Consider the following 24,292-nt stretch of genomic DNA (forward strand, 5'->3'; position numbering starts at 1 on the left):
GTCGACGCCAAAACCAGACTGATTTCAAACATCTGAATTATCGTTTTATATGATGCAATGCTTGCTATGAGATTCGTCGTTCCTTGCCCACCTGATCGGTCAGCTCACTTAATTCCTTTCTCAATTTGTAGACTGTAGATTCAAGTACAGAGGATTGAGTCTCAGATTTCTGTAGCAGAGCCCTCAGTCTACTCAACTCTTCACTAGCAGCTGTACAACGCACCTGACTCTCTGAGAGTTCTGCTGCAAGATTTGAGTTATTCTTTTTAATCTCCTCTATTGTTGACTGAGCTTCCTACAACAAGAGAGCTGTAGTGACAAGCGTGTTACTCGAGTGATAAAGATTCCCTCTTCCATCTGTAAAAGCATGATAAAGCACCATAATATGCGATTGCCAAGCCACCATCGTTAGTTAGCGACGCAGTTCATGTTACGTTGATGAATATACCTTGTTTTATGCTGAAAATCAAATGCTACATTTTATTATAGCATTATGTAACTTAAACTATTTGTCTTAGAAGTAGTGGCCATCAAACCCCAACAAGGGTAAAAAATGCTACACTCAAGGAGAACGTAACAACATAGCATCATATACCTGACCACTGCTGGTCAACTCTGCCATTTGTTTTGTGAGTTTCTCCAACTCGACTTCGTGTTTGACAATTTCCTGTTGTTTTTCACGAACTTGTGACTGATAGCTCGAGTTCTCCATATACAATCTCTCCTTGTCGGCCTTAACTCGAGTCAACTCTTTGCTGGCAGCCATCAGCCGTGTTTGAACACTGCTCATATCTCCTTGTAGTTCCATACTCCTTCTCCGTAGCTGATCCTGCACATAAACAACATTAGTATGACAGGTGTGTGTGTGTGTGTGCGTGCGTGTAGGGCATGTGTAAGCATGTATTGGTGTGGGCATGCACGTCTGTGTCTATGTGAAAATGTATAGGGCGCATGTGTGTGTGTGTGTGGAGCATATTATGTGTATGCAAGTGAGGCGTGAGGCTGTGTGTGGTATGAGGCTGTGTGTGGTATGAGGCTGTGTGTGGTATGAGGCTGTGTGTGGTATGAGGCTGTGTGTGGTATGAGGCTGTGTGTGGTAAGAGGTGGTGTGAGGCTGTGTGTGGTATGAGGTGGTGTGTGGTATTCTTAAGGTGAAAACACACTCGGCGATATTTAGAGCGATATCCCGCTGCATGGCGCTAATCTGCGCTAGAACTCACTCAGCGTGCTCATGCAGAGTGATAACGCTAGACTTTCTCTACACAACTTTATCGCTAGCGAGATGCATTTCGATTGGTTGGTTTTTACCAGAATGCAATTTTATAGCGGGTAATTATTTCTTATCGATGTTTACCAACGTACAGCAGCGACAATTTGCTATTTTGTTACGATTGAAACATCTTCAGAATAAACACTGAATTGTTCATAAATTTAAAAATAGCACTCCCAGTTCTGTACACCATACAAACAAAAATTACGAAAAATACGAGTTGAAAACCAACATTTGGAGTCAATCGTTGCGCAGGTTGACCATCTTGAGAACAGTTAATATTTAATATATTAAATATAAAAAACCACTACAAAATACAATATGTATAAAAATCGTAAAAATATTACAGTTAAGAATACAACAACCGTTTTTTCTTGTCTTCTTGTAGTGTAGGCAGTGTACAATCCATGAAAGTGAGATAGGTTTAATAATAAATGCTGAAGTTGTTTACGTTGTTGTATAGACGGCGCCATATTGACTTGCCTAAATTTATTAACAACTCCGAAGAAACTAATGATACAGAATTTTATTGGCAGTTTGTGATCATGCCCATTATATCGTTTGCTAGTGAATCGCTCAAGTGTGTTTATGCACACACCAGTGATATCTCCGCCCTTATGACGCTCGCAATAAAATCGCCTAGTGTTTGGACCTTTACAGGGAGCAAAGCTTAAAGGTTGACTTGCAACAAAATTCACATTACAGTTATTTGGTATCAAAAGATTCACCATGTCTTACTATGTTGTGTTGTAGGTGCCACATATGTGGAAATGTGATTATAAGCTCTTAAAAGCTCAAAAACGAAAAACCGCCGTAGATTGGAATCTCTTTCTTTCTCTGACGTACTCATGAAATTTGGTTATCGTCTTGTCACGAAATGTTCTCCCGTAATGGAAAGGGCAATAAAAAGCTCAATATAAAACTTATCGCAGCACCAGTTTATGACAAACACTTCGGGTTTTACCGAAAACCCGTATCAAATATAGATGCTCGCTACTTTACAGTTTTGTTTCGGTTTGGTCTAATCGGCAAGTCGTAATCTGATCATGTGACCCAATACTTCGCAAATAATTTCTGCAGCACTTTTCTGTTATCACAAATGACCAACAGGCTCGTCAGGATTATCAGACAGTGATAAGTACTCCTTCAAGCTAAGGCTAAAAAATTAAACGAATTTTTACGGTAAGTTATAAGATATCACTGCTAAAAGTGACAGCATTAAAATGACGATAAAAAAGACGCGTAAGAACAATACACATGGTTTTATTGAATGCGTGAAGTATGTTTGCGAAATATTTCGACGAATAAGGTTGCATGAAAGTGTAAACAGAAACCATCTAACACAGCTACGTCACATTTGAGCCGTTTTGGAAAGAAAATCCAAACTACGGCGGTCTCGTGTGGCTGCGATTAACTGTTCGTTTTTGAGCTTTCAAGAGCTTGTAATCACATTCCGACATATTTTGCACCTAAAACACAACAGAGTTAGACATGGTGAATCTTATCATATCAAATAACTGTAATGTGAATTTTGTTGCAAGTCAACCTTTAAAGTGACAATGACACCTTGCATCAGTAAAACTAGACATTCAGTCAAAACACAAGGGTGTGAACTTCACAAAAACAACTGAAAACACAAATGACAATTGTCGAGGTGATAAATAGAGAAAGCCAATTACGCACTAAAACCGTTGGAAAGTTGCCATATTGTACACGGTCAATAAATATAGACACTTTCTGTGCTAGAAATAAAGTGGAGAGAACCTGGAGCTTTTTCATGTTAGACGTTAGAGTGTTGCACTTGTTCTCCAACTCCTTGGAGTTGCCTTTATTGTCAGAAAGTGTATGTAGGGTCAGCTTGAGTTCATCCATCTCACCCACCAGGGCATCGTACTCCCTCGTTCTGATCGATAGAAATCATGCTACCATATTGTATACTCAAGCTTTCAGCTATAATTAAATACTTTTTGTTCAGATGGTTTGTACATACGGCCTGTTATAAAAGAGTTTGGTCAGATATACAGAAAAAACTTCAAACACGAGTTCAACAACGATTACAAATGAAATTCTCATGCAATTTATCTAATGAATTGCACTTTATTACTGGCTATTGGCAGTAATTCAAGGAAGGTCATTCTCTCTGACTAGCCGTGTTAATCCAAGAGCTCCACTCCCTCTGTGTTATCCAGTACAGTCATACGTCAACATACGTGTGCCCCAACATATGAGAAAATAGAGACACAAGCAAATTTTGAGCTAATTTGTGGCTCGATATGTGAGACAACTTTGAGATACAAGCCAGTTCTTGATGCACCCACTAAGCGGCCGCTTTGTGGCGTCAGTGAGTGCCGCTTCCAAGTATAGTATCGTTCAATCTTTCTCTTCAAATCAGTTTGAAAAGTTTTAAAAAGGCTAGCTAAAAGTTACAATGAAAGCGAGGCAAAAAGCGCCAAGCTGAAAACATAGAAAATTAAAATGAATGCAAAATTAAAGTTAAGTTTATTATAAGTTGAAAACTTAGCTTTCAAGTGTGTGTTTAGTAAGCGAAAATCATTTAAGTTAGATTCAAAGTTTATGTTACAAAGCAAAACAAAAGTCTAGTGTACCAAACGCATTGCTGCCAAATCTTTCTCGCGATGCCGCTAGCCAGTACGTCTGTCTTGAAGGTATGAACTCCATACAGTACTGTGCATAATAATGTCGTTTTATTCCAGATTACAACCATTATATACATGTATATAGGCGTTTGTTACTTTGTGAAGGTTTTTGTTACTGAATTAAAACAACTAAAAACCCATTTTTTATCATAACATCCTGTTTTTGGATGGGTTTTTCATAGTATCGAAATGGATTAATTTGTATTTAGTAATTTTAAATTGGAAATATTGCTTTGAGATGCAAGAACATTGACATACGAGTTCAGTGTGAGAAAGTGTGTCGAGGTATGACTATATTACCACTACCTCTGACCAGTGATGTGTTATAGGATTATCATTTCCTCTGATTGGCCACATCTTTGCATGCATTTATGTATTGTTGTTTTGATAGCCTGTGGTCAATACTGTGATGAGCTCAACTAAAATGATAATTCAGCAACCTGTTTGAGATATCCAATTTTAGCTGCTCTGTTTCTGACTGTGAGCCCTCCAATAACAACACTTTCTTTTCCACTTCGAGCCTAACTTGCTCTAGCTTAGCTTGCGATGCAAACAGATCTTTTTCTACCTGCTCCTTCAGTTTATCAGATGCTTGTAGACCGTGGGTGACAGCCAGAACCTGCCAACCAAGCCGATAGCTATTGCACATTATGGGTAGGTATTATGGTTAGGCTCTTGCAAGGTACTATGTTAAATGTTAATAATTGGTCTTGGTAATCAAAGTTTAACATGAGGAATATAAGTAACAGATCTGGTAGAACAAGCTGTTTTAACTAGAATCTGAATGATCCCAGTAATATATTTGCTGGATGGGTCTGTTTCCACCTATCTCAACTCATTCATTAAAAGCGGGTCAACATAGCCTCTCAACCTTTAGCAGGCACAGATTAAAAATTACAGCATATTGAAAAGGCAGTAATATATATTACTGTATATTATCACTGATTAAACTAATATTACCTCAAGTTCAAGATCTTTCACAGTCAATTCATGCTTTTTCTTCTCCTCATCCATGACCAAGGTATGCTGATGCCTTATAGAAACAATCTTTTTCTCAAGGCTTTCAATTTTCTCTTCCATGATTTTCTGTTTGGTCTACAACATGACAACTAAAGAACAAGTATCAACTGCTTAACAGTGTCAAACAACAGTGCCAAACAGTCCATCTTGCAAGCGTTAACAATACATATTGTCTTTATATAGCTTATGCTAACAGTTACCATTCTCTTTGCGATGTACCCAGGCTACGATAACTGCTACTCTAATTTTATGATAATCAGTTATTCACCTTTGAATGAATATACTGGGTGAAATTTATGAAGCTCTATATTGTTAATTAGCAACAGCTATCAGGACTAGTGAAGAAATGTTCAAGTGACTAGAATTAGCAATAGAGGAATTCCATAATCTGTAGCAAGGCATGTTAGTACACAATTCAGAAGGCTTATGAGATACACATGAAGAGCATTCAGAAGTCTCAAACTAATAACCAATAATGAATAGTAACAATATCAGCCTTTCAAAAGATGATATTACAGGAACTAACCTCAACATTGTGTTTGCCCTGTCCTTCTTGAACCTCTTGGAAATCTATGAAGCGTATATCAGACAAAGGCATAACTAGTCTTTATAGAAGACAAGTTATAAAATTAATGATCTCAACTTCAAAAATAAGTAGTTTGACATTGAACTAAATATTGCTGATTTGTAACTCAAAGCTAAAGACTATTATTTTCAACAAACATGTCTACTGTTTAATCTATATTTATTGAATAGAATGCCTGCATGCCATGGAGGGTGGGAAATATTTTCTTGAATTTTTAAATAACAAATGTCATAAATAATAAAAGTACATTGTTTACCAATTAATGTACATATCTTAATGAACTTTCAAATAACAGTTGTCATAAATAATACAGGTATATTGTTTACTAATTGATGTACATAATACAACAACATAAAATTCACAAAAGCTGGTGTACCATTGGCTAGAATGCACAAAAAGCTAACGAGATTAAACAGAGGGAAAGTGACCGAGGGTGTACATCATGCGAGTGGGCAGGACAATCAAGCGTGTACCAAGTCTAGCCCCAACCCTCCGCCTCTTCAGGTGTGCTCTAGCTCACCAACTCAAGTCAAAAATACATAATGAAGAAGGTTGAATAATAAAATAGTTGCTTTATAAAAATAAAAATTCGTAAAGTAATGCTAGAATTTATTGGAATTTGTTAAACTGTGGGATTCTACTAGGAAATGTTTTTACACAGACGATCTTTCCACTGAGAACTCAAACAAGACTGTAAATATATTGTAATGTGTGCACATCACTAAAATTTCATTTATCTAACATCTTTTTCCTGCGAGAGCGAGTCTCATAAACTCGACGTAAAACATTGCTGACGCGTCGCTTCGATGTGGCTGCTTTACGTTTTTTAGTAGCGCGAGTGTCAGCTTCTAGTCGAGGGCAGTCATGCTTGGCCCGATTCTTTTCAGGGTCTGCTAGTGCATTCACATGGCAACTGCTGTCAAGACACTTTTCTATTTTACTGGGTGAGGCACAGATGGCTTTGAGTCGAAGGAGACTAGACTTGGTATGCATGGCTTTGTATGGGGTCGCACATGTGCTTGTCACCTGATGGGCAGTCGTGCCGTGAGAATGGAGAGAGGATGAAGATGATGCCTTGCTAGATAATGGAGACCTATTTAAGAATCTATTCTCTTTGCCAAAGAAACTAGCCAAGCCTCCTTTCTTCTGAGTCATACCTGAACGTACAGTCGTCAGTTCATCACGGAGACTATTAACTTCCTTCTCAAGACTTGCTATTCGCTCTTCGTTTCGCTGAAATGTTTCTTTAGCTTCGGTCAAAGTCTCCTCTAGGTCCGCAATTTCGCTCTCCTGAAAGTAAAGGATGAAAAGTGAGTGTGCAAGTGTGTACAGGTGTGTGTGTGACAAGTGCGTACAGGTGTGTGTGTGTGCGTGCGTGTGCATAGGCATGGGACGAGTGTGCATAGGCGTGGGGCAAGTGTGCATAAGTGTGGGACGAGTGTGCATAGGCGTGGTACGAGTGTGCACAGGTGTGTGACAAGTGTGCACAGGTATGAATTCATAGTGTGTGACAAGTACGTCTGTGATCAGTATGTGATCAGTGCGTGTGTGTGTGATTTGTAAAGCATTTACTAAAAGCAAGGGAGGTTATTGTGCCAGAGAAATGCCTTCAGCTTCTTCAATCAAATTACCAGTTTGGCTGATTGCTTTATGGCTCACAGCCTCACAGCACATAAATTACATAATTTTTTTATTATATATTTCAATACATCAGAGTCTTGGCTTTCGAATGAGCCTATAGTCAATACACAAAGAATAATAGAACTATGAAAAATGGGGTGTCAAAAGTACGTCCTGCAAAAAAACACTTGGTTCAGGTACTCAAAATGTGACGTCATAATTCTCATTTAGCCTTAGGTCGTCGATCCCTTTCGCTGCCATTGAGGCTGCGTTTTTCTGTGACAATTTTTTCTGTAAACCCAGAGAGTGCTAATAATAAACTAAGATTCTAGATAATCAACAATGCCCGCGACCGTGCTAACGACCGTGCTAACGCCCGACCAATACAAACACATGTTCTGGGTTAATTAATTATGCTTCAATAAATGTACTGTCGTTGATAAAGGTAATGAAATCACATCGATTAAATTATGACCTGCGGTTGCGTGGCCCTAGGACTAAATGTCAATCACACTTTCGCGAGATCACGCAATGCTTGAAATTAATTAGTCTCAGTCATCACCCTTAACATCGCATTAAAAATAAAAAGAGCTAGAGCATAATATAATCGGGAAAATATAGTATGGTTCTTGGAGTCTGAGGTACTTATCATAGAAATAATATGTACATGGAGAACTAATGACACTGATTCCTTTGTCATCTTCATTCATTCTCTGGAGTTGTCCTACCTTCGACTGCCACTAGCGTCATAATCGTCACTTTCGTAGTTGATAAATAAGCGGTAAGAGCACACAACAACGAATATGAGAAATGTGACGTCACAATTTTCGAGATTATGCCAGTAAACTTTTTCGCGGTAGAGCTCTGGGAAAATCCTATGAACACCAACCAATGTCTGTCTCACCATGACAAACAATAGCTCATTCGAAAGCCAAGACTCTGATGTTTTGAAATATACAATAAAAAAACTATGTAATTTATGTGCTTTAACAACATAATCTGCGGTGAATGATAGCTGAATAGAGAATGGACAGATAATTGCTGACAGGCTTTTACCCACCTTCTCAACTAAACTTCTCTTGGCTTCCTCAAGCTGTCGAGTGATGCCCATGACTATTTCATTCTTTGTGATGTCAGCATCCTCTGACCGATCGGCCTGTAATAAATAGTAGTGACAATCAGATGTATCTCTTGTAACAAATGTTTATGAAAAACTTACCACCAACTCCTTTTTATTTTTAGACGAATACTGAACAACTGCGCATTATGACGTTTCAGTTGTAGTCGTGATCATAGCTGTATTGTTGTATCTTGAGGGTACGTTGTTTTATGTGAATAAGATGTTCATTTTTGTTGATTTTATGTAATTGTTGTAGTTGATGCTTTTCAGGTGGTTGGAATAATAATCCTACTGTTACTCAGTTTAAGGCTACCTTTAGCAAACTTATCAGCAAATGTGGTGCAGACTCAGATGCTAGTAAGACAGGTAATGCTACTGCTCAAGTCGAAATTCTCATGATACAAGCTACTCCAGAAGTTGATCAGTTTGTGGAGCCCACAATGATTTCAGATTTCAAAACTTTTGTTATAGATAACAGTATAGTCTATATAGCTGGCTATATTGTGCAAAAGCTAACTAAAGTGATGTCATGTGACATTTGCCGTCAGTCGCTGGTTACCACTAAGTCAAGTATCCAGTACCGACATCTCTATACTCTACCCAAGCTAAAAAAGATGGAAAATTGGTGCGTTTATCAGACGGTGTCATCGGGATCCTGCTGGCTGCAGATAAATACTTCCGTATTAATGCAAAGCCAGACCCACTCTATTGTGTGGTGTACGTTATCGGTAGCGTAGGATCTAGAGATGTGCTATGCCTTGGGAAACACCTTACGGACACAGCAGATGGCGCATTCAACCAACTGTGTTTAATTGATGAGAAACCTCATTCAGTCGTTTTATGATCTTCGACAGCACCATTATGCTAAAAATCGTACATTCAAACTGTAAGGTGCATCTTTGCAGCATATGAATACTAAAGCAGTACTATTCAAAGGTCAATAACAATGTAATCACTGTAATATTCATTGGTAGCTGTTGATGTACTGCTATTTATAATCAGATTTAGTTCTAAGAAGCTGATGCACCTTGGCTCAATATCCAGTGATATGCAAATCTCATTTTACACAGTTTCTGTAATGTCTATGTATAGGTTTAATCCTCTGATTTCACTACTTCCTGCATTTCCTTGTTTTTGTTTTCCTTTATTGTGATTATCCAGTATTACAACTGTTTTTAATTTCCGTTTAGTTGGTGAAGTAGTTTATTTCATCTTTTACAGATACTGTATCATACATATTATACATTCATGAGCGATTATCACTTAAATCGTGAAAGCAGTTTCTGTTTTGGGAATATATGTGTTGGTTTTATCGAAATACTTAACGGGCTAAGTTTCTCCATTATGGTTAATGCATCTGTAATATAATCTGTAATATAATGGAGCAGTTGTTATTTGCCTGAATACATCGTTTGCTGGGTTTATGCATCTGTAATACAACAGTTTGTATGAATAATATGGTCCAGAAACCTATTTTACATCCACTTATTATTTATTATATCCTACTCCATATGTTATAAATAGGTTTTCTTCTATCAGGCACTCTAAAGGTTGTGTAGGAGGAGTTTTCATTAACACCCAAGTGAAAAATAACTATTCGGCATATATGTTTCTGTCATTTTTCACTGTTTGTTTACACAAGTAACTAGTACACAATAGAAACTAGCTCTCCAATATGGCGCATGCGTTACAAATCGCAACCAGTGTAAAAGTCACATGATTGCCATTCCAGGGATTTTAAGTTCAATGGGCCAGTACATAGATGCATCAGCAAGGTTGTCTATTGAGCTTAGTTACTATCTTTTAAGTGAAAACATCAAGAATCTTGCATAAACCACGGCCTCAATAAGCAATATATGACCCAATGAGTTTTGTCCGGATATCGCTTACACTTATGAGTACAAAAAAATTTATGAATTCCTGACTAACTGTAATAAGCATATGTACTTAGGTCAACAAATATAAAAGTTACAGCTGCAAATGGTAACAGGCGGCTACCACAACTAAATAGGCCGCTGAGCAATTTGTGTAGGAGTAGACATCATATGAAGACTGAATGGTGGCCACAAGCTAGCAAACTTCAATATATATTTGGAGCTGAGCCAATGAAGCCGAAACCCAATACGCTTGAAACCAAATACAGTGGAACCTCGGTTCTCGAACACAATCTGTTCCAGAAGGTTGTTCGAGATCCGAAACAAATTTTTGCATTAGAATTAATGTATGTAAATTTTAATCCGTTTCAAGTCGATTTAACAACTTCGGTAAAGTATTTTTTAACATTTTCCACCATAAACTGTAATGTATACTGCATACTATCGATCATGTTTAATTTTAATAAAAGGTTTTCTATTTATGACGATGAAAAAAGAAAACAAAAAGTAAACATTTCGTATGCTTTGTTCTTAAAACATCGGAAACATTAAAGGTTAAGATACAATAACAAAAATTGCAAAAATTGATAATGAAGCAGCACAAAAATGCAACAGATCAGTTACATCAAAAATCGTGTGAAAAAGAAAGTAGAAACATAAATGGCACGTTTACTTCACATCTTTGAAGAAAAATCTTTCAAAACAATTAAGAGTAACTCGACTGGAGGAGTTGCATCCCTAGAAAATCTCTTCGGTAGAGAGTATGTCCTCCCAGATGGCTCCTTTTTGTAAAGAATTTATGACGCGAAACTTCTTTTGTTTGAGAACCTTCCAAAAGTGGCTCATAACAACGTCGTCAAACTTATAAACATGCTGTTTACGGAGCTGTTCAGAACGTTTAGTCCCAATGCGCATGCTCCGGTTTGGTCAAGAACTGAATTTATGGTCGAGATCCGAGACGAACAAATCTCAAATTTTTTGGTCAACCAAAAAACGAGTTGGTCGAAAACTGAGTTGGTCGAAAACTGAGTTGGTCGAGAACCAAGGTTCCACTGTAGTTTTAATTTTGGGCTGTAATGCACATTTAAACCTCAAATTGTATTCCTTTCATTTCCTATAAACCCTTTCATAGGGTTTATATGACGTAGATGCATTTTTGCGAAAATTACTGCGATTGCGTAGTAACTCAACATTAGTAATACGTGACAACACAACCAATGAGCATCAGTATTACTAAGGTGTTAAAAGTGTCATCCGAATAATTCTTTGAAAAATTAGCCTTTATTCGCGAAGCAAATTATAAATTTGATTAGAAAATTCCAAGTCAAAAATGAATATTTTTTTCTGATGATCAAACTTTTTAGGTGTAACATGGCTTTCGCAAGCGCCTCCAATGCTAGAAACAGAATAGCGTTTGTCGATGACATTATAACCGATTCAGTTTCAGAATTAATTTAATACTCAGATAATGAAAGTGATAGCACTGCCTCTGATAGTGATGAAAATAATAGTTTTGTAAGAGTAAGGAATATTGTAGAGGATCGTTACAGCTTCGTAGCAATCATAGCTTCACATAGCTTTACCAATGCACAAAGTAGAGACACATTGAATTTTTTGCATAGCTGTTTGTTAATATGTTTGTTGAGCTTTGGATATTGTATGTTGTACATTACTTTGTATGTCGAGATAATATTTGCTCAAATTTATAATACATGTCAGCAAATTCAAACGAAGCTTGACTCGAAGCTGCAGCCGTGCAGCTTTGAGTCAAGCTTCGTTTGCCAATGCACTTAAAGTTGTCAGCTCAGAAGATAATTTCTTACCTGCGCATCAGTGGGGTCACATTTTGTGACCTTTTGCATTAGTTCCAGCTCCTTTTTGGCAGCATTCAGCTCATCATCCTTACACTCAAGCTTCATCTGAAATGGCAAACAAACGCAGTGGATTGACTCAATCACCACAACTGTAATATCAACATTATTTCTGCAAGCACCTACGCATACCTGCAGTTGTTTCAAATCTTCTTCGATTTCTGACTTGTCTGGAGCTGAATCCTCGATAGCTGATTTGATGATATGAACCCTCTGTTCCATTGCATCTTCCATCCTCTGACGGGTGGCGACAAGCTGCTCTCTGTATAACAGAGTACACGACCTAGTGCTAGAGTCGCCAACTTACTTTGAACGTCAAACACAAGGCTTGCAGAGACAGCTGACAAGTGGCAAATGACACTACGACATACATGTATTCCCATGCCATATCTACATACATTAGAATGATCGATCAATGTTTTTTAATTATCCAGCAGGCTGCATGCCATCTCATACCTATCAATTCAAGAGGAACTTACTGGTAACTGCACTCCACCTCTGTAAAATGCTGCATCATTTCTTGCGCAATCTCAGTTCTTAATCGTGATTCTAGTAGCTTACTTGCTCTCCTCTCTTCCTTAAGGAGCTCATTTGTGTCGATAAGGGCCTGTTTCAGAGTTGCCAGCCACTCTTTGTACTGCTCAACCGATGCTTCTGCAGTAGCAATGCAATCAAGCATTAATTGCCTCCATACTTCTGGCTGGACCACAACAGACCTGATGAAGGTGGTCCATCCAAAAGAATAGTGCTAACATGATGGATATAGCCATCATTGTAGGTACATAAGCAACTCCTAATCTACTACAGCAAGAATGATAGAAGGATACAACAACTCCCAACCGATAATAGATAACTATATTAGGCTTGTCTGCTACTCTTTGGTAAGCATTAAGTTTCGTAGTACAAAAACAGCAGATTCCAAACAGTAAAAAAAATCTATGAGAAAAAATCGAACCTTCTCGTTCTTCTGTGACTTCCAGCTCCTCTGCAACATAAATGCCAAGCATAAACCATTTTTTTAAAATAACCAAACCTTATGAAAACCCAAAAGAAGCATGTAGTGTACATGGACCTTCTACTCACCTGTTTCTTTCCATTGTATCGTCTCCCTACAGTCATCAGTCGACTGCTCAAGGACGGGCAATACATCAATCTTGGCCCTGCTCGGTACCAGAGAAGCAGTCTTCTCCGCTACTACCTTGAGTCGCCGAGCTGTATCAAGGCAATGGCAAAGATGAAGTGGTGAGTGAATGAAGCCCTAGAATTTAGCGCTAGCGAACAGTACCACTAAGAACTGTTAGCTATGTTGTGAGTGAAGCGTGTACAAAATAAATTAATCCAGCCAACATTCCTTGATTGACAGGAAAAAAGCATCTGATACCACTGAAGAGTATTGCAAATGAGTTCAAGGGCTTCTATAACACCTGCTAAGGTCTGGTCAGCAAAACTATCAATTTGCAGAGCTAGTGTCCTTAGTTGTCGCGGCTCAATATCGTGCAGTGGATGCACAACTGAGTTGACAACCTCCGGTTATAAAACCATTTCACATGATGCTCTACGTTTGTTACCATAAAAAACGGACACAGATCTACTAATTCTTAATAAAAGCTAACTTAATTTATTGTTGCCGTGCAAGGTTGGGTGTTTCTCTGATTACAAAAACATGTCTACTGTACTGAATAAAATCAGGATTGATAAGAAACACGTACCGATGGCGGAGAACTTGAGCACCTGAAGGTTTTCATCAAAGCAGCTTGCCGCTGGACAGACATTGACAAACATACAAGCACGTCCCTTACCAGAGAAGAATGTCTGAAAGAGTCGAGTGAGTTTGCTCTCCCTGAAAGGCACGACTTTTGCTGTCCTACAATACACCTCGGTTATATACTACAATACAGAGGAGAAACACCATATAGACTTTCGCAACACATCTATGACTTTTGCAACACACGTATTATATGTATATAAAGAATTGGCTGGCAATGAGCGATAAGTAACGATAAATAAAAATAGACAATTAAAATAAAATAAACGCTAAAATATTCAAACATGTATGTAAATCTTTTACACAAAAAGTAAGACAAAATAGCACAAACTGCAATTGAATTTTGACATGTAAGGAAAATCATGGCTATCCAACCTAAAAGTTATTTTACAAGATATTTTAAAATGGCAAATAAGATGCGGTCATCAAAATTACAAAAGCTTGTTTCGTCACAAATGAGCAAGTTGCATTGAAGTGTACGCAAACATAAAAAGACTTTCAGTCATATCCCCAAACAATCTTCAAGGGATGAGCTGCTAGCCAGCCATAATCTTCCAGCCGCTGGAGAGATAGTAAAGGTAATAACTTACTTGCCAAGTTGATTCTCTCTAAGTAACTGGATGCAGCGTCCAAGAGTCAGAAGAGAGGTGTTTATGTTTCCTGCCTCCTTCAGACGTTCTCCTTCACTTCCTGTTCGAGTATAGCGCTCTGATCCAGCTAAGTCACAGAAACTCAACCTGTGTGTATGACATGAGCCGGGTAACAAAAACACTGCAACTGCTATTTAAAGTAAAAAATGCTGGATAGAATAAAAATCAAATTTAGACAAATGAAAACATCAGCCTTCAATCGATCATCATACATTCCCTATATGTACAAATAACTAAGAAACATAACACCTGTTAATGATATAACTGTATACAGTAATACTTCAACTTACGAGTGCTCCAATGTACAAGAAACTTGAGATACGAACCAGCTTTCAAGCAAGTTTTAGCACTAACATACGAGCCATGTTTGAGATAGGAGCACTTGAGTCAGTTGCCAAGTATGCCAGAGGTGTTTTATGAGAACAGCATTACTCTGTATTTTTCAACTGCTCGGGTTATACTTTTGTACCGTGTTTTTTTGTGCGCGATTTTTCTGTGCAGAGATATGTGAAGTAAACGTACTGTGCGTAGACCGAAAGTTTGCCAGTAAAATGAATGATAATACAAAGAAAAAGCAAATGATAACAATTGATATTAAACGGAAAATTATTGAAAAATATGCGAAATGTGTATGCGTGATTGAGCTAGCTCAGCAATATGACAGAAATACATCCACACAATTATCAAATAGAAGGATTATATTCAGGGCATTTAGTTCGCAAAAGGACTAATCATAGTTTCTAAATGGCGCAGCGATCTTCACGACCACTGGTGGCATTGGATAAACAATTGGCCGGTGACAGCGTAACTGAAACGATGCTAAGTGAAAAGGCCGGTGCTATCTATCAAAACTATAAAATAGACATTCGGACAAGTTGGCTAGTGGTCGTGCATGAACCCTTTGTGACGACACATGTGTTCGTCCAAATAGCAACATGTTGAAAGGGCGACAAAGGCAAACGTCCTTAGATAGGCTTCTCTTAAAACGGCCGGCTAGTCGTGAAAGCGAAACAGAGGAAAAATTAGCTAACCATCGAGAAAATTCAAACTATGAACGCCGAAGAAATTTTAATTACGTTAAGTTAAAAATAAAAGTTTGCTTCTAAGTTTGTCTTTTAACACTTTGAACCATGGCAGAGCATCCTGCTAAAGGACTAGATATAGCACAACTAATAAAAATCATACATTCCTAATTTTAGGGTTTGTTTTTACAAAACCGAATAATCGACTAGGGAAAAGACGGGGTTGAACTTTTACAACAGAATCGACAGAAGATTATGTTTAAAAACTACTTCAAGAGAGCTTAGTCCAGTCTGATGCACATGTTCAACATAGTCCAGTTTGATGTACATGTTCAACATGGTCTAGTCTGATGCACATGTTCAACATGGTCCAGTTTGATGCACATGTTCAACATGGTCTAGTCTGATGTACATGTTCAACATGGTCCAGTCTGATGCACATGTTCAACATGGTCCAGTCTGTTGTACATGTTCAACATGGTCCAGTCTGTTGTACATGTTCAACATGGTCCAGTCTGTTTTACATGTTCAACATGGTCCAGTCTGTTGTACATGTTCAACATGGTACAGTCTGTTGTACATGTTCAACATGGTCCAGTCTGTTGTACATGTTCAACATGGTCCAGTCTGTTGTACATGTTCAACATGGTCCAGTCTGTTGCACATGTTCAACATGGTACAGTCTGTTGTACATGTTCAACATGGTCCAGTCTAATGCACATGTTCAATGTGTTAAAGTCTTAGCACTGTGTCATCCTAGCAGAGCGAATGTTGACATGATTTGAGAACTTCTAAAAGAACAAGACATTTATGCATTCTGCAAAAATAATAGCATGTGACTCACTGGCTCATCTGCACTCTCCGTGGGTCGGGCACATCAACCACACGCACTATCTTCACATTGAAGATACAATGACTGCGACTCGAGCTTTCGTTAAGTTTAGTACAGGCGTATTGAAGACTCCTCTGGCCAAATGTCAGAACTTTTACGGCTTCTTCAGCAGAAGACACCTGGACATGACTCAGATCTACAAGGTGGCCCAGTCAATGTCACATATATACTGATATTGATCATGCATATATATGTTATACATATATATGCTGTTTATACTCATATTTTCATGCTTGTTCATATAAAAAATTGGACAAAAATTGTATTTAATTGTCAATTGCATATACACAGATATTTTGTTGTAGAGGCATACGCTAATATGTAATTCAATGCCAATTGTTCCACAGATTGAGATTTTAGCAAAACCGCAGTTGCAGTTCAGACCTCTGCAAGTTTATACAAAGTCTATAGATTTTAATTTTTCATGTTCATTTCCAAGTTATTTAGAACAAAATTCATTTGTCACGTTTATTCTTTTCTCTTAAACATGTATGACAACAACACTAGCTCAATATCTTATTTCTACCACAGTTGTTCATCCTTGACAGCATTTTACAGAGAGGGACCCAAACTTAGACATAAAATTTTTGAGAATCAGAATAGTCAATTTAGGAAAAGAATTTTACTAAAATATCAAAAAATCTGAAAATAAATTTTGATTATGAACATATTAAAAACTAATCTGCTGTTGACAATTGAGTTTCCTCGATGCTAGCGGCCTTGAGAAATTGACTATTTTGACTTTACATGCATCTAGTGGCTGACACACCCCATTGGGCATTGCATCAAGTCGTTTCGAAATGCAACTGTCTGAAGATGTTTTCCTAAAACCTACATTATCTATAAAGGAAACGTCAGCGAAAAACACAAACCTTTAATATAGGGATTTCCATTTTTATCCTCTCTCAATGTCATGGTTTTTCGCTTATGTTTAGAAGGTGGCTCCAAGAGATCATAAATCTGTTCATTGTAGATCTCAGCAAAAGAGACCCAAATAGAAAACTTCAAGTTTTCACCGCTGCTGAAGACGATGCCTGACTCCCCATCAAATCCTAAATGATGGTAATATTTAACTTTAAGGCGGTCAAACACTGTTATCACAGGCTATCAATATCATGGAGGAAATAATCACATCTTATGAGCTACCATATACATTAGAGATTCCTACAAAGTGAATAATACCGTTACAAGAACATTTACATTATAGAATTTTACCTTATATGAACAGTAAAATACATGTACATTGCCTAATTCAATTCAAGATTGTCTCAAACTTCGCCCTTCAAAACTTCCAAAACTTTGGCCATCAAAAAGGAAAAACTAAACAAGACTTTTCAATTTAGTAAGTGTACAGTAGCTGTTGTATTATTGGTTTTATCGACAACTTTTCTCTTTTTCATCATATTAATTTAGTTTAAGGTTCATGATTGAAAATTTCCTCTTGAAATTTTTCATTTCAAGAGGAACACACACCCACAATATCAATTTAAATCGATTTTTTCACTTACCCCCAGCAGGCTCTATGCTGTGAAAAAAATTGTAGACATGTTTAAAGCAAAAACAAAAAATATTCACTATAGTAAGAACAGTGTTTGTCTGTTGGTGTGTTTGTCCAAACCAGCGTTAGGATAAAGATTGCTTTTAACAAGACTCCAACTCATGACATTCAGCTGGTAAACCGACCCTCTAATACCTGCACCAATCGACTGCTTTCGGGTATTTCTGAATAATTGTGCAGCTAGTTATTATCTGCGTTATATCGACACATCTGACGAGCTCTCGCGGCGAACTGTCAGGTTACGAGTATATATTATAAACATACCCCTTTGCATCGTTTTCTCTCCCGAGTGTGGCAAGGGAGACAACGATATTCTAAGGCTATTAGATTCTCATTATTAACTTTACGCCTTACTATTTATGGAGTCTTTTTACGTATGCAATATTTGAATATAAATTTTTTACGTTGGGTGGACTTAAATAAAAGGAGGCATACATTATAGGGTGCTTACTGGATGTGAGCTTAGTCATAATCGTTCTGAATTAGCGATCATTAGCTTCATAGAGCTGAAGTTACTTCTCCGTTGAAACTACAAGAGCCTTAGCGACAAAAAATGGGTTATAGGCAGTTCATTTAGCCTCGGTGCTATAAATTCTATAACAAATAACCTTACCATCAATGAGGCTCTCGCCTATGGAGGGCCGCGAGGCCAGCGAATCACACGAGCTGCGAAGATCTGAAGAGTCAATGGCTTTCTACAACATTAGGTAAAGACACGACAATAGCGCGTACTCAAATAATGGCGGTATGACATGCGATTCCGCATTTAGCATGCTAGTCAGACAGTATCGCTGGAGTTAAGAGCATTGTGTGCTGCCAACATAGTGACATGTGAGCACAACTTCTCTCTCGGCCTATTTATCCATCATTTCTGGGCATGCATTGCATAGTAGAACTTTGTAAACACCTACTATGTATGGGTAACTAACTAACATTAATTGTTATTTTTCTTTTGTTTCAAGTTGGAGCGGTCCATGCTGCCGTCCATAGTGAGTATCATAACTATTAACTATCTGTCTAGTGGCTGACACAACTCAGCAGGTCATTGCTAATAATGTTAATCTTACCTTAAATGATCATGTGTTTCAAAATTAGTTGAGTGCACCATAAAGAATCAGTCTATACAAACAACATAGTCACAGAAATGATAATTTTTTTATATATGTAGTAATAGATAAATGCCCAGGCTTTGCCCGGATAATAAAAAGGTATTTGAGCAGAAGTTATTTTTATTTAACATGTACAACATTTACCATTCTAACTTTCAAACTTCTTAAGTGTTTTTGTGCATTTCCAATAAATTTAGAGTAAAAATAAACAATGAATACATAGAATTGTGTGTACAAAAAAGTTGTGTTGCAGCAGAAGCTCGTTGTATTCAAAGTTTTGATGGACGAAACTCGTACCTCTTGATACGGGTACAAATAAAAAAATGAGGTAACAGACTGTCTTTGTCTGACCAAATTGAGGGAAAGAATGTAGAGGCAATTCCTACCTCAGATAATACATTTGTTCACGTTAAAAGTATTTAGCTTTTACAGTTTAATTAAACTGAAAATAGAAGTGCAACGGCAGACTTGAAATTGAATCGGCACATCTGAAAATTACAAATTAAAAAAATAGGTAATGGTGGAAAAATGAGCTTTTAAAATCTCTTTGAAAACAACAATAATAAAAGGTAATATTAATTACTAATAAAAAGTGCACATTTAGCATGCGCAATCGCGATAAGGATATACCTATATGTAAGAGCGTTAGAAATAATTATAAAAACAATTAGAAGAATGGCTTAGCCTAGTGGTTAGGCGCGCTTGTTCATAGACTTACGATTTGAATGTCATGAGCTAAAATCCTCCGCAAAGTGTATTTTCCACTGCTGGATTTTAATCGCTATAAATGGAGGTAGGCATAGAAACAAAAACAAACACTGATATTTATATACAGATTCAAAACTTTAATACATGCACTGAGCCATAAGAGTGTAAAATATTAATTACCAATACTACACTGTATACATACTACATTATTAGCAGTTAATAAAATCGTTACAGATTGTCATTTTCTGGCTAACAGCAAGACAATCCGTAGTTGTCAGCTGTATGGGGACTAATTCAAGTATACATCCTATCATGAATATTAGACATGTTTATCAGCATCACCCTGTCAGTTTCTAACTTCATTCAATATTAGATCAAAATATCTTATTACAAAATTGAGTTCACACTAGTTGAGCAAGTTTAGTGAAGCCACTGTAATTGACTTCAATCAGATCTGTACCTCAAAACAAATTGCATGACCAGTTTAGGGGTGCATACCGAAGCGGTGTTGAGAATCATCATCTTATGCTTGGCAGCAATAGCCATGTCACTGGCAGAGAGCTTCTTCACTTGACAATAGAACTGAGGCTTCAAATCAGACTGGGCGTTCTGTTGGTCACCAATGCTGTTAAATATGGTATCCAGTGCCCGAGGAATAATCCCTGGATCCTTATGAGAACCTTGAACCACGACATATTTGTAGTACAATAAGGTAATAATATTACGTTGACTGGATTAATAGTGTATGTTAACCCTTTCACTGCCACTATCAGCCGCAGTCAGAATCGCGATTTTTTAGCTCCTTGCAATACGCGTAACTCTGATTTAAAGATTGGTTGCGTCAAACAAGTCAATCAAATGAAATTAAGACCAAAAAAAGGCTAAAATTTGATGTCAATTCTGTCTTTGTAGACTAATCCTGTCAAGAGATCTAAGCGTTTGAATGAGGCCATTTTTTAAAATGCTCAGATTCCAGCGGGTGCTTCATTCGTGACGTAACGAGTAATATACATGAAAAGAGCCCTCTGGGCGATAAATATACGATGTCTTCTTTAGCCAATCATCAGCACGAAATTTTTATATAGTTCATATTAAATGTTATCGCTCGTAAAATGGGTTGTCCGCGATTTCAAAGATTCTCGTTGTTAGGGATGTTACTCTATTACTAGTTAGTTACGCGCATCGACTACCCTAGGACACCTATGTATTCGCGGCATCTAACTTTCGCTTTTTTCTTTGCAACATCCTCTCGCGAAAATTTCATGAGCGAAACTAAACAATCATAACGAACGAGCGAAAACGCGAAATTAAATGGCTTTGTTCATTGATATTCACAATAAAATCGTCATATTAGAAATGCAGGCAAGTTTCGTGTGTGGTTGGCTCATTGGGCATTTTTTGCTAAACTCATTATAGCTAATACATCGCCTGAGCAGCATGGCAAAACAAATTAAGATAATAAGTTTTTTGGAAAAGCCTAGACAAATTAGGAAGATGATGATATTAGTTTAGTCATTGAATTTGTAACTGATGAGGATGACAGTATGGTAGGGAAAGTCATAAAATTGAATAATAATTATTGTGGTGATGAATTTTATTACCAACCAAAAGCAATAACACCCGGAGCCATGGCCACCGCGTGCTATAAATACTTGAATTCTAATATTGGTGCCACATAGGTCACTGCGGCAGGGACCTTGAGGTCATTGATAGTCCAGGAAACAAATGGCAGCAAACGATCAAATTGTATTGTTGATCTCGCCTACACATTTCTACCTGCTGTTTACAAATAAAAACTACCGTTCTTTTCGGACTATTAGCCGCTACTTTTTTCTGATGATTTGAGCCATGCGGCTTATATAAGAGTGCGGTTAATCTGTAGCTTTTTCTTTCACCGCAAGGGCGCACTAACGGGAATCTCCAATTAGTGCGCTTCTAGCGGTGAAAGAAAATACGAAACAATGCCTCACGGTACTGTCCCGTTAGGCACTAAGTTAAAAAGCCTCGGATAATACGAAACTGTGTCGTTCTGGACTGTTCCGTTTTAAACGGCAAAGTTGCTGCCATGTTAAAAAGCACAGTCCTAGTTCTGCGGCCTATACAAAGGTGCGGTTTATGTATTGTTTTATTATCGTTTATTGGAAAATAAAGCAGATGCAGCTTATATAGTGGTGCGTTTTATAGTCCAAAAAGTACGGTAGTCCCAATTTGAAACATATTTCGTACCAGTGAACTGGACCTGAGGAATCTAATGATGTTTGTTCTACTGCATTTATTTTCACATCCCTATATTTTCGCACTCATCAGAGCTGCGAAATTAAGTTGCAGCGAAATTTTACTCTGTATGCTACTCACGAAACTAAATACTAGCGAAATATAAGTGTCCTAGGGTAGTAGTAGATTCTAGTAGCTATGCGCATAGACATTTAATTTACTAAATTAATTGACATCGTTAATTTACTGAATTGCTGCACATTTTATTGACGAACAGAATTGTAATAATGCTCAGTTCAGCAAAGGTGACTCAAAGTTTTCTGAGCATAAAGTGATTAAAGATTGGGGCAGACAGGTTATGGTTAGAGCGGACAGGCGTCAGCAGCGTTATTACTTGTAGAAAGTGAGGAAAATCGATTGATCAATGCCTATCTTCAACTCTCAGAAACAGAGCTTCAAATTGCTGGCTTGGCGTATTTATGCTCTTATTAACAATTTATTCATTTTGAAAATTACACTCGCAATCAAACTCTCAAATTTAAAGCTTGAAGTAGATACACTTTAAAACGACATATATATATATATATATGAATGACATTTATTACATTTGTTTTATTGTTACAGGATATTTATGTGGTTAACTAGTGGAGCAGTCGTGTCGGTCTGAAAACTGCAATAAATGGGAAAGAGAGACACAAATGTGTGCTGCACAAACCATAATATGTATTGTTTGAGTTTGCTGCATTAGATTAATTTTTCCTATTATATGAGCTGAAACTATGTGAATGGTCGCGACTTGGATGGATGTTCTTTAATAAAAACCTTGCGCTGCGATGAAAATTTTTTGGCTTTTAAAAATTATATAAAATAATATTGTTAAAGACTATGCAAAACATGAATTGCAGAAAATATTGAACACATAGTCCTGTTGCCATCTGTGCTGAAATCCTCCCTGATAAATAGATTTAGGAAGTGTAATCAGAGCTGCATTGTCAGGCACTTTTGCATAGCTCGACTCAATTCCAACAGACCAAATATTAAGTTTTTAAAAAAGTTATGCTCCACCCTACCAAGTGAGGCTTTCTTAACCCTTTGCCAGAATCGGTAGGTTAACTGATTTCAACGATATTGACATTGTTTTGCGTTCACTATTTCGGTCAACTAATAAAACCATTTGTTTTGTATTAACTAATCGAATGTGACCAGTAAATTTTTTCTACAAATCGAAACTAATAATGACTAAATAACGTTGACTATACATGACTTTTTGGGATGCAGTTGGTTTCGCCATATACCGAACATATTCTTTTCAAAGATGGCGGCACGCTTATTTTATTTAGTAGCCAGTTTCCGGTGTGGGTAGCAACTGAGCACTTAGCTGATACAAGGACCGCAATAAAATAAGTTAATTCGACGACCTAGGTATCGTAGACCAGTAGAATCGGAGTCGGTACTCAGATGTTTACACAGCATATAGAGAGAACTGATATGACAAGTTTTAATTTCCCTTATTTGAGGCGTTTGAGACATTTATAATAATGTATCTGTAGCTAGATTTAAAACTGTATTCTAACCAACATGAGCAAATACAAAATAAAATATACGCCAATAGAGCCGCATAGGACTAAACTTTTATCGCAATAGCCGATGTGAATACGAGAGATAGAGACAGGTTGTATCACTAGTTACATCCTTTTGGGCAATCTGGGCATGTCTTTTTTGCCTGGAAATTTTTACCGCGAACAGTTTTTGTCGATTTCACCCTCAAATATCTTGACAATGAGATCGCCTAACACAACAAACAACATCTCGACTGATAGACAAAAAAATACTTTCTTTTAAAATCAACTAAAATTTGACACAGCCGCATCTTTAAAGCAAATGAAATGACATTATGCAAACTTAATTTTAACAACTGCAACTCGAACCTTTATTAACTCAACTTTATTAATAAAAGCAAAACATAACAATAATGGTTATCACCATTTTTAACTTTTTGGCACAAAATAAATTTTTATGGAGACAAATAATCGGTAAATCAAATATTTGACATTGGGGCATTGTAAGTTGTCATAACGCTTGATTAAATCAATTAGCATAAAATTTTACATCATCTGATGCCATAAAAATTACAAATAAGTCGCAGAATCTGTTCGGACACTCTTTTGTCTTCGTCATACTATCATGGTGAAAAAGTTGAGCTGGGTTTCCATAAACGTTGCAAAGCACCGGCGACAGCACCGCAGACTATTAGCGGCGAAATAGGAACCTACGCGGTGGGTACCGCCAAGGACCGCCGGTAGTTGCCAGCGGCAACGCAAGAGTTTAGTGCTGTTCAAAGGGTCAGCTTATATGC

The 24,292-nt window shown here is 37.4% G+C and overlaps 1 protein-coding gene across 1 annotated transcript in view; it reads right to left on the reverse strand.

The window, feature by feature from the left end:
- Positions 1 to 24,292, reverse strand: part of LOC137394440 (kinesin-like protein KIF20B) — a 66,542-nt gene that overhangs the window by 40,901 nt on the left and 1,349 nt on the right. The window contains exons 3-21 of the mRNA XM_068081159.1: positions 20,221 to 20,402; positions 18,519 to 18,600; positions 17,220 to 17,399; positions 16,300 to 16,483; positions 14,374 to 14,520; positions 13,728 to 13,882; positions 13,102 to 13,230; positions 12,974 to 13,003; positions 12,498 to 12,672; positions 12,151 to 12,280; positions 11,971 to 12,066; positions 8,214 to 8,309; positions 6,691 to 6,823; positions 5,474 to 5,517; positions 4,888 to 5,022; positions 4,368 to 4,546; positions 3,035 to 3,173; positions 596 to 829; positions 92 to 295 (exon numbers count right to left, since the gene is read on the reverse strand). Coding sequence (XP_067937260.1) covers positions 92 to 295; positions 596 to 829; positions 3,035 to 3,173; positions 4,368 to 4,546; positions 4,888 to 5,022; positions 5,474 to 5,517; positions 6,691 to 6,823; positions 8,214 to 8,309; positions 11,971 to 12,066; positions 12,151 to 12,280; positions 12,498 to 12,672; positions 12,974 to 13,003; positions 13,102 to 13,230; positions 13,728 to 13,882; positions 14,374 to 14,520; positions 16,300 to 16,483; positions 17,220 to 17,399; positions 18,519 to 18,600; positions 20,221 to 20,402 — 2,654 coding nt within the window. The remainder of the gene's footprint in view (positions 1 to 91; positions 296 to 595; positions 830 to 3,034; positions 3,174 to 4,367; positions 4,547 to 4,887; positions 5,023 to 5,473; positions 5,518 to 6,690; positions 6,824 to 8,213; positions 8,310 to 11,970; positions 12,067 to 12,150; positions 12,281 to 12,497; positions 12,673 to 12,973; positions 13,004 to 13,101; positions 13,231 to 13,727; positions 13,883 to 14,373; positions 14,521 to 16,299; positions 16,484 to 17,219; positions 17,400 to 18,518; positions 18,601 to 20,220; positions 20,403 to 24,292) is intronic.

The sequence above is a fragment of the Watersipora subatra genome, chromosome 4, assembly GCF_963576615.1.
Source record: "Watersipora subatra chromosome 4, tzWatSuba1.1, whole genome shotgun sequence".
Classification (NCBI taxonomy): domain Eukaryota; kingdom Metazoa; phylum Bryozoa; class Gymnolaemata; order Cheilostomatida; family Watersiporidae; genus Watersipora; species Watersipora subatra.